The 9,814-nt window shown below is 51.7% G+C and overlaps 2 protein-coding genes across 2 annotated transcripts; both read left to right on the forward strand.

Annotated features, from left to right (window-relative positions):
• The first annotated feature begins 1,030 nt into the window (after positions 1-1,030).
• Positions 1,031-4,321, forward strand: Gm51571 (predicted gene, 51571). The gene has a single exon (XM_030243900.1). The coding sequence runs from the start codon at positions 2,470-2,472 to the stop codon at positions 3,757-3,759; it is 1,290 nt and encodes a 429-aa protein (XP_030099760.1). The 5' UTR covers positions 1,031-2,469; the 3' UTR covers positions 3,760-4,321.
• A 204-nt stretch (positions 4,322-4,525) lies between these two features.
• Positions 4,526-7,624, forward strand: Gm51572 (predicted gene, 51572). The gene has a single exon (XM_030243901.1). The coding sequence runs from the start codon at positions 6,393-6,395 to the stop codon at positions 7,062-7,064; it is 672 nt and encodes a 223-aa protein (XP_030099761.1). The 5' UTR covers positions 4,526-6,392; the 3' UTR covers positions 7,065-7,624.
• Positions 7,625-9,814: the final 2,190 nt, after the last annotated feature.

The raw sequence follows: 9,814 nt of genomic DNA on the forward strand, positions 1-9,814 counted from the left end.
CCAGGGATGGTGCTCACTGCCAGGCTGGCAAGGACAAAGTTGGGCTTGGGCAGCCAGAAGAGAAGTCCTGGCCCCAGGGCCGCAGGTGCAAGGAATCCTACAGCCAGCCTGAGGCCCCCACAGCCCTGCAGCTTCAGGGGTCCCAAGAGGAGAGGCTGCAAACCGTCATAGGCCGCCTCCAAAGCACAGGAGCCAAGAGGCCTCAACCCAGACAGACGATGATGGTCTCCTTCATCACCGAGCTCAAGAGCCCCAGCCAACAAGGACAGCCAGGACCCACTGGGGCTGCCTCTGCCCAAAATGCCCACAGTCTTCCTGAGGCTCCTGCCCATCCTCCAGCCCAGAGGGCTTCCTGCCTTCTCCTTGGAGAAAGAGGCACCAAGAAGGGCCCTGCTAAAAGATCTGCTCCTCTCATGGCCAAGGCCCTGAAGGACTACAGAAAGTGCTTCTATAAAAGGTGAACCCCAGATGATTTCCATCACCAGAAAACCTGCAACTCCTGAGACTTGGACTGACTGGACACACAGGTGCTTCCCTCCAGGGACTGCCACATGGTACACCCTGGGTTTAGGGCTCCGGGCAGACTTCCCAGCAGCTAATCTTGGCATTCTCACTGGACTTCTTTACACAGTTTTCCACACCTTAACTTTTGTCCCATGTCAATTCTCAAAACATCTTCAAAAATAAATCAATATCTCTCCCACAATCAACTTTGTGGGTTTGTCTCTACATTACTTGTGAAGGATTGATACCCATGGACATAGATACAGTTTAGCAGTTGGACAAAGAGACTAACAGTCTGCCTGCTGACAGTTTTGCAAAGACGCATGTAGGATCGTAGATGGTAGAAGAGATACCTAGAGTCACAAAGAGAAGTAGGCACATCAATATGTTTGTGGAAGTCTGGCAGTAGACTTGATATCAGTGCCCACAAACCAGTAGGAATCAAGGCAGTTTGTGTGTGTGTGTGCCTGTGTGTGTGGGGGGGAATGTGCATGTATATGTGTGTGCATGCATGCCCTCATGTGTGTGTATTTTTTATGGGTATGTGTCTGTGAGTGTGTTCATGTGTGTGTGTGGTACAACTATTTGTATGTGTGTGATGAAGAAAAGGAAAGTTACACGAGTACAGAGAGGCAGAGAGAGAGAGAGAGAGAGAGAGAGAGAGAGAGAGAGAGAGAGAGAGAGAGAAATAACTTGCCTATAGGATTGAGAACAAAACTGATCCAAAGTTCCCAGACATTGTCTCTCATTAGGGTAAGAGCTCAGATGGATTGGCACTTAAAATTAAAGTATGCTTTAGAGGGTCCTAGGGATGCAAGCAAGGTCACATGTTGGTGTCAGCAAAAGCCAAGGAGAAAACCAGCAGTATACCCACTAATTGTAAAGTGAGTATTGGGTAATCACACATAGTGTGTAAAGGAGAGACAGAAAAGAGAGATAAAACATTGATAGTGAGAAAAAGTTAGACAGGCATGAGCCAGAGAAGCAGGCAAAGGTCCAATGAGAATGAATTCAAGGCAGGGTACAGATAACCCTAGACACAGAGACACAGAATCCCATCTACAACCCTGAAATGCCAAGGTGTGGCTGTGCACCTGGTTCTATGCACCTGTGTGGACTTCCATTGGCTACAAGGTTGTGGGAAGAAGCAGCAAGAGGCTTTCAGCAAACAGGTGCCTCCAATAAGTTTTCCTACAAAGGAAAGGACTTTGCCCTAAGGAGGTTCAGTGGGTGGAGGTCACATGGCTGGGTGGCCATTTGCAGTATGAGGAAATGTATGAGTGGAACAGATTCCATCCTGTTTTGTTTGTTGGTTTATTAGTTGGTTTTGGTGTTGGTGTTGGGGTTGGTTGTGGTTTTGCTTTTGGTTGTTTGATTGATTGATTTCATTTACATAGATAGATAGATTGATAGATAGAGAGATATGTAAATTTTTTCCATCTGGTCTTTGTTTGGAGGCCTACAGGAAATCTTGAGATTTGGCGACTGGGCGTGGCTTCCATGCCTGTGTGTGGCAGCCATCTTGAGACTGGGCGTGGCTGAGGTCCCACCTGTCAGGGGCAGTTATAAAAGGGCATGCCTGACAGAGGCAAGGGCTTCTAAGCTCTGAGCTTCTGTCTGTAGGTGTTCTCTCTCTGCTCAGGAGAGCACACACCCGACTAGAGGCAGGTCACAAGGTGAGTCTGGCGTGCAGATCGAACCTAGAGAATCCAGCCCTGTCCTCGGGAGTGGTCATGGAGACTAGCTCCGAGGCAGGTGTTCTGCAGAAGCTGCTGGATCGCCTTTGCCAGGAGACCGACCCAGGAAAGATCTACAAAACGCTGAAGAAAATGTCTTCTCTTCCTTCTCTGTGTGACTGCCTTGCAGAGATTGGCTTCAGAAAGACCATCAAGTCCTTGAAGAAACAGCAACTCCTCGTGCCCTTTGTAAAGGACTTAGTGGCCCAGTGGTCCACTGGGTTCCTGCATGGGCCCCAGCCTGAGCAGACCCGGCAGGACTTTGGCTTGGAGAAGGGCCTCACAACGGAGGGCCGGAGCACCTCCCCAGAAGAGAAGCCCCAGGAGCAAGCATCCCAGGAAGTCCACGGAGATGGGAGAGAGGTTTTTCCTTGGGCTTTGCAGCTGCTGCCCAGGCAGCAGCTCTTGCCTAAGCCAGAGCCGAAAATCACACCAAAGTTCCAACCGTAGGGCACCTCACATTCGAAGCCCGCATCCAGGAGAAAACTGGAGCCCTGAGCTGCAGCAAGATGTCCAGAACCTGGTGCACCTAGGAACGTCCAGGGCGAGCCTGGAGGAGCCTTGGCAGCAGGAAGGGGCCAAGCCCCTGTCCAGAAAGCCAGGGGCTGGGCCACAGGAGCCCACTGGGCTTGTGTTTGGTGGGCACAGCAAGTGTCAGCCACCAGGCAACTGGGAGCAGGAGGAAGCCCCTGGAGCTGGTTCGTCCTGGGCTTGCCTCAATGGGGAGTGCTGCTCTCCTTCCTCTTCGGAGTGTCCACGGGGCAAGAGGCAGAGGTGGGAATCCCGGTGTCCAGCCGAGGCCCAGAGTCCTCCTGCAAAGGTGCCTCGAGAGGAGTCTGGAAGCTCCATGGATCTGAGTCCCATTGCTGCCAGCACCATTCCAGAGACTCCCTCCAGTGGCCAAGTCTGGTTCAAATGGGATCTTGCCCAGGAGACATTTTCCTCTCAGCAGGATCATGAAGCCTCAGCTTGGGGGTGGGAGCTCAGGAAGCAGCACAGAACCCGAGTCTATTCAGGTTGCAGGCCTGCAGCAGGACCCCAGCAGAAGCGCACTGGAACCAGGGATGGTGCTCACTGCCAGGCTGGCAAGGACAAAGTTGGGCTTGGGCAGCCAGAAGAGAAGTCCTGGCCCCAGGGCCGCAGGTGCAAGGAATCCTACAGCCAGCCTGAGGCCCCCACAGCCCTGCAGCTTCAGGGGTCCCAAGAGGAGAGGCTGCAAACCCTCATAGGCCGCCTCCAAAGCACAGGAGCCAAGAGGCCTCAACCCAGACAGACGATGATGGTCTCCTTCATCACCGAGCTCAAGAGCCCCAGCCAACAAGGACAGCCAGGACCCACTGGGGCTGCCTCTGCCCAAAATGCCCACAGTCTTCCTGAGGCTCCTGCCCATCCTCCAGCCCAGAGGGCTTCCTGCCTTCTCCTTGGGGAAAGAGGCACCAAGAAGGGCCCTGCTAAAAGACCTGCTCCTCTCATGGCCAAGGCCCTGAAGGACTACAGAAAGTGCTTCTATAAAAGGTGAACCCCAGATGATTTCCATCACCAGAAAACCTGCAACTCCTGAGATTGGACTGACTGGACACACAGGCACTTCCCTCCAGGGACTGCCACATGGTACACCCTGGGTTTAGGGCTCCGGGCAGACTTCCCAGCAGCTAATCTTGGCATTCTCACTGGACTTCTTTACACAGTTTTCCACACCTTAACTTTTGTCCCATGTCAATTCTCAAAACATCTTCAAAAATAAATCAATATCTCTCCCACAATCAACTTTGTGGGTTTGTCTCTACATTACTTGTGAAGGATTGATACCCATGGACCTAGATACAGTTTAGCAGTTGGACAAAGAGACTAACAGTCTGCCTGCTGACAGTTTTGCAAAGACGCATGTAGGATCGTAGATGGTAGAAGAGATACCTAGAGTCACAAAGAGAAGTAGGCACATCAATATGTTTGTGGAAGTCTGGCAGTAGACTTGATATCAGTGCCCACAAACCAGTAGGAATCAAGGCAGTTTGTGTGTGTGTGTGTGCCTGTGTGTGTGTGGGGGGGAATGTGCATGTATATGTGTGTGCATGCATGCCCTCATGTGTGTGTATTTTTTTATGGGTATGTGTCTGTGAGTGTGTTCATGTGTGTGTGTGGTACAACTATTTGTATGTGTGTGATGAAGAAAAGGAAAGTTACACGAGTACAGAGAGGCAGAGAGAGAGAGAGAGAGAGAGAGAGAGAGAGAGAGAGAGATAGAGAGAGAGAGAAATAACTTGCCTATAGGATTGAGAACAAAACTGAACCAAAGTTCCCAGACATTGTCTCTCATTAGGGTAAGAGCTCAGATGGATTGGCACTTAAAATTAAAGTATGCTTTAAAGGGTCCTAGGGATGCAAGCAAGGTCACATGTTGGTGTCAGCAAAAGCCAAGGAGAAAACCAGCAGTATACCCACTAATTGTAAAGTGAGTATTGGGTAATCACACATAGTGTGTAAAGGAGAGACAGAAAAGAGAGATAAAACATTGATAGTGAGAAAAAGTGAGACAGGCATGAGCCAGAGAAGCAGGCAAAGGTCCAATGAGAATGAATTCAAGGCAAGGTACAGATAACCCTAGACACAGAGACACAGAATCCCTTCTACAACCCTGAAATGCAAAGGTGTGGCTGTGCACCTGGTTCTATGCACCTGTGTGGACTTCCATTGGCTACAAGGTTGTGGGAAGAAGCAGCAAGAGGCTTTCAGCAAACAGGTGCCTCCAATAAGTTTTCCTACAAAGGAAAGGACTTTGCCCTAAGGAGGTTCAGTGGGTGGAGGTCACATGGCTGGGTGGCCATTTTGCAGTATGAGGAAATGTATGAGGAGAACAGATTCCATCCTGTTTTGTTTGTTGGTTTACTTAGTTGGTTTTGGTGTTGGTGTTGGTGTTGGTTGTGGTTTTGCTTTTGGTTGTTTGATTGATTGATTTCATTTACATAGATAGATAGATTGATAGATAGAGAGATATGTAAATTTTTTCCATCAGGTCTTTGTTTGGAGGCCTACAGGAAATCTTGAGATTTGGCGACTGGGCGTGGCTTCCATGCCTGTGTGTGGCAGCCATCTTGAGACTGGGCGTGGCTGAGGTCCCACCTGTCAGGGGCAGTTATAAAAGGGCATGCCTGACAGAGGCAAGGGCTTCTAAGCTGTGAGCTTCTGTCTGTAGGTGTTCTCTCTCTGCTCAGGAGAGCACACACCCGACTAGAGGCAGGTCACAAGGTGAGTCTGGCGTGCAGATCGAACCTAGAGAATCCAGCCCTGTCCTCGGGAGTGGTCATGGAGACTAGCTCCGAGGCAGGTGTTCTGCAGAAGCTGCTGGATCGCCTTTGCCAGGAGACCGACCCAGGAAAGATCTACAAAACGCTGAAGAATATGTCTTCTCTTCCTTCTCTGTGTGACTGCCTTGCAGAGATTGGCTTCAGAAAGACCATCAAGTCCTTGAAGAAACAGCAACTCCTCGTGCCCTTTGTAAAGGACTTAGTGGCCCAGTGGTCCACTGGGTTCCTGCATGGGCCCCAGCCTGAGCAGACCCGGCAGGACTTTGGCTTGGAGAAGGGCCTCACAACGGAGGGCCGGAGCACCTCCCCAGAAGAGAAGCCCTAGGAGCAAGCATCCCAGGAAGTCCGCAGAGATGGGAGAGAGGTTTTCCTTGGGCTTTGCAGCTGCTGCCCAGGCAGCAGCTCTTGCCTAAGCCAGAGCCGAAAATCGCACCAAAGGTCCAACCGTAGGGCACCTCACATTCGAAGCCCGCATCCAGGAGAAAACTGGAGCCCTGAGCTGCAGCAAGATGTCCAGAACCTGGTGCACCTAGGAACGTCCAGGGCGAGCCTGGAGGAGCCTTGGCAGCAGGAAGGGGCCAAGCCCCTGTCCAGAAAGCCAGGGGCTGGGCCACAGGAGCCCACTGGGCTTGTGTTTGGTGGGCACAGCAAGTGCCAGCCACCAGGCAACTGGGAGCAGGAGGAAGCCCCTGGAGCTGGTTCATCCTGGGCTTGCCTCAATGGGGAGTGCTGCTCTCCTTCCTCTTCGGAGTGTCCACGGGGCAAGAGGCAGAGGTGGGAATCCCGGTGTCCAGCCGAGGCCCAGAGTCCTCCTGCAAAGGTGCCTCGAGACGAGTCTGGAAGCTCCATGGATCTGAGTCCCATTGCTGCCAGCACCATTCCAGAGACTCCCTCCAGTGGCCAAGTCTGGTTCGAATGGGATCTTGCCCAGGAGACATTTTCCTCTCAGCAGGATCATGAAGCCTCAGCTTGGGGGTGGGAGCTCAGGAAGCAGCACAGAACCCGAGTCTATTCAGGTTGCAGGCCTGCAGCAGGACCCCAGCAGAAGCGCACTGGAACCAGGGATGGTGCTCACTGCCAGGCTGGCAAGGACAAAGTTGGGCTTGGGCAGCCAGAAGAGAAGTCCTGGCCCCAGGGCCGCAGGTGCAAGGAATCCTACAGCCAGCCTGAGGCCCCCACAGCCCTGCAGCTTCAGGGGTCCCAAGAGGAGAGGCTGCAAACCGTCATAGGCTGCCTCCAAAGCAAAAGAGCCAAGAGGCCTCAACCCAGACAGACGATGATGGTCTCCTTCATCACCGAGCTCAAGAGCCCCAGCCAACAAGGACAGCCAGGACCCACTGGGGCTGCCTCTGCCCAAAATGCCCACAGTCTTCCTGAGGCTCCTGCCCATCCTCCAGCCCAGAGGGCTTCCTGCCTTCTCCTTGGAGAAAGAGGCACCAAAAAGGGCCCTGCTAAAAGACCTGCTCCTCTCATGGCCAAGGCCCTGAAGGACTACAGAAAGTGCTTCTATAAAAGGTGAACCCCAGATGATTTCCATCACCAGAAAACCTGCAACTCCTGAGATTGGACTGACTGGACACACAGGCGCTTCCCTCCAGGGACTGCCACATGGTACACCCTGGGTTTAGGGCTCCGGGCAGACTTCCCAGCAGCTAATCTTGGCATTCTCACTGGACTTCTTTACACAGTTTTCCACACCTTAACTTTTGTCCCATGTCAATTCTCAAAACATCTTCAAAAATAAATCAATATCTCTCCCACAATCAACTTTGTGGGTTTGTCTCTACATTACTTGTGAAGGATTGATACCCATGGACCTAGATACAGTTTAGCAGTTGGACAAAGAGACTAACAGTCTGCCTGCTGACAGTTTTGCAAAGACGCATGTAGGATCGTAGATGGTAGAAGAGATACCTAGAGTCACAAAGAGAAGTAGGCACATCAATATGTTTGTGGAAGTCTGGCAGTAGACTTGATATCAGTGCCCACAAACCAGTAGGAATCAAGGCAGTTTGTGTGTGTGTGTGTGCCTGTGTGTGTGTGGGGGGGGAGTGTACATGTATATGTGTGTGCATGCATGCCCTCATGTGTGTGTATTTTTTATGGGTATGTGTCTGTGAGTGTGTTCATGTGTGTGTGTGGTACAACTATTTGTATGTGTGTGATGAAGAAAAGGAAAGTTACACGAGTACAGAGAGGCAGAGAGAGAGAGAGAGAGAGAGAGAGAGAGAGAGAGAGAGAGAGAGAGAGAGAGAGAGAGAGAAATAACTTGCCTATAGGATTGAGAACAAAACTGATCCAAAGTTCCCAGACATTGTCTCTCATTAGCGTAAGAGCTCAGATGGATTGGCACTTAAAATTAAAGTATGCTTTAGAGGGTCCTAGGGATGCAAGCAAGGTCACATGTTGGTGTCAGCAAAAGCCAAGGAGAAAACCAGCAGTATACCCACTAATTGTAAAGTGAGTATTGGGTAATCACACATAGTGTGTAAAGGAGAGACAGAAAAGAGAGATAAAACATTGATAGTGAGAAAAAGTGAGACAGGCATGAGCCAGAGAAGCAGGCAAAGGTCCAATGAGAATGAATTCAAGGCAAGGTACAGATAACCCTAGACACAGAGACACAGAATCCCTTCTACAACCCTGAAATGCAAAGGTGTGGCTGTGCACCTGGTTCTATGCACCTGTGTGGACTTCCATTGGCTACAAGGTTGTGGGAAGAAGCAGCAAGAGGCTTTCAGCAAACAGGTGCCTCCAATAAGTTTTCCTACAAAGGAAAGGACTTTGCCCTAAGGAGGTTCAGTGGGTGGAGGTCACATGGCTGGGTGGCCATTTTGCAGTATGAGGAAATGTATGAGGAGAACAGATTCCATCCTGTTTTGTTTGTTGGTTTACTTAGTTGGTTTTGGTGTTGGTGTTGGTGTTGGTTGTGGTTTTGCTTTTGGTTGTTTGATTGATTGATTTCATTTACATAGATAGATAGATTGATAGATAGAGAGATATGTAAATTTTTTCCATCAGGTCTTTGTTTGGAGGCCTACAGGAAATCTTGAGATTTGGCGACTGGGCGTGGCTTCCATGCCTGTGTGTGGCAGCCATCTTGAGACTGGGCGTGGCTGAGGTCCCACCTGTCAGGGGCAGTTATAAAAGGGCATGCCTGACAGAGGCAAGGGCTTCTAAGCTGTGAGCTTCTGTCTGTAGGTGTTCTCTCTCTGCTCAGGAGAGCACACACCCGACTAGAGGCAGGTCACAAGGTGAGTCTGGCGTGCAGATCGAACCTAGAGAATCCAGCCCTGTCCTCGGGAGTGGTCATGGAGACTAGCTCCGAGGCAGGTGTTCTGCAGAAGCTGCTGGATCGCCTTTGCCAGGAGACCGACCCAGGAAAGATCTACAAAACGCTGAAGAATATGTCTTCTCTTCCTTCTCTGTGTGACTGCCTTGCAGAGATTGGCTTCAGAAAGACCATCAAGTCCTTGAAGAAACAGCAACTCCTCGTGCCCTTTGTAAAGGACTTAGTGGCCCAGTGGTCCACTGGGTTCCTGCATGGGCCCCAGCCTGAGCAGACCCGGCAGGACTTTGGCTTGGAGAAGGGCCTCACAACGGAGGGCCGGAGCACCTCCCCAGAAGAGAAGCCCCAGGAGCAAGCATCCCAGGAAGTCCGCAGAGATGGGAGAGAGGTTTTCCTTGGGCTTTGCAGCTGCTGCCCAGGCAGCAGCTCTTGCCTAAGCCAGAGCCGAAAATCGCACCAAAGGTCCAACCGTAGGGCACCTCACATTCGAAGCCCGCATCCAGGAGAAAACTGGAGCCCTGAGCTGCAGCAAGATGTCCAGAACCTGGTGCACCTAGGAACGTCCAGGGCGAGCCTGGAGGAGCCTTGGCAGCAGGAAGGGGCCAAGCCCCTGTCCAGAAAGCCAGGGGCTGGGCCACAGGAGCCCACTGGGCTTGTGTTTGGTGGGCACAGCAAGTGTCAGCCACCAGGCAACTGGGAGCAGGAGGAAGCCCCTGGAGCTGGTTCGTCCTGGGCTTGCCTCAATGGGGAGTGCTGCTCTCCTTCCTCTTCGGAGTGTCCACGGGGCAAGAGGCAGAGGTGGGAATCCCGGTGTCCAGCCGAGGCCCAGAGTCCTCCTGCAAAGGTGCCTCGAGAGGAGTCTGGAAGCTCCATGGATCTGAGTCCCATTGCTGCCAGCACCATTCCAGAGACTCCCTCCAGTGGCCAAGTCTGGTTCGAATGGGATCTTGCCCAGGAGACATTTTCCTCTCAGCAGGATC

Source organism: Mus musculus, chromosome 8, assembly GCF_000001635.26.
Source record: "Mus musculus strain C57BL/6J chromosome 8, GRCm38.p6 C57BL/6J".
Taxonomy (NCBI): Eukaryota; Metazoa; Chordata; class Mammalia; order Rodentia; family Muridae; genus Mus; species Mus musculus.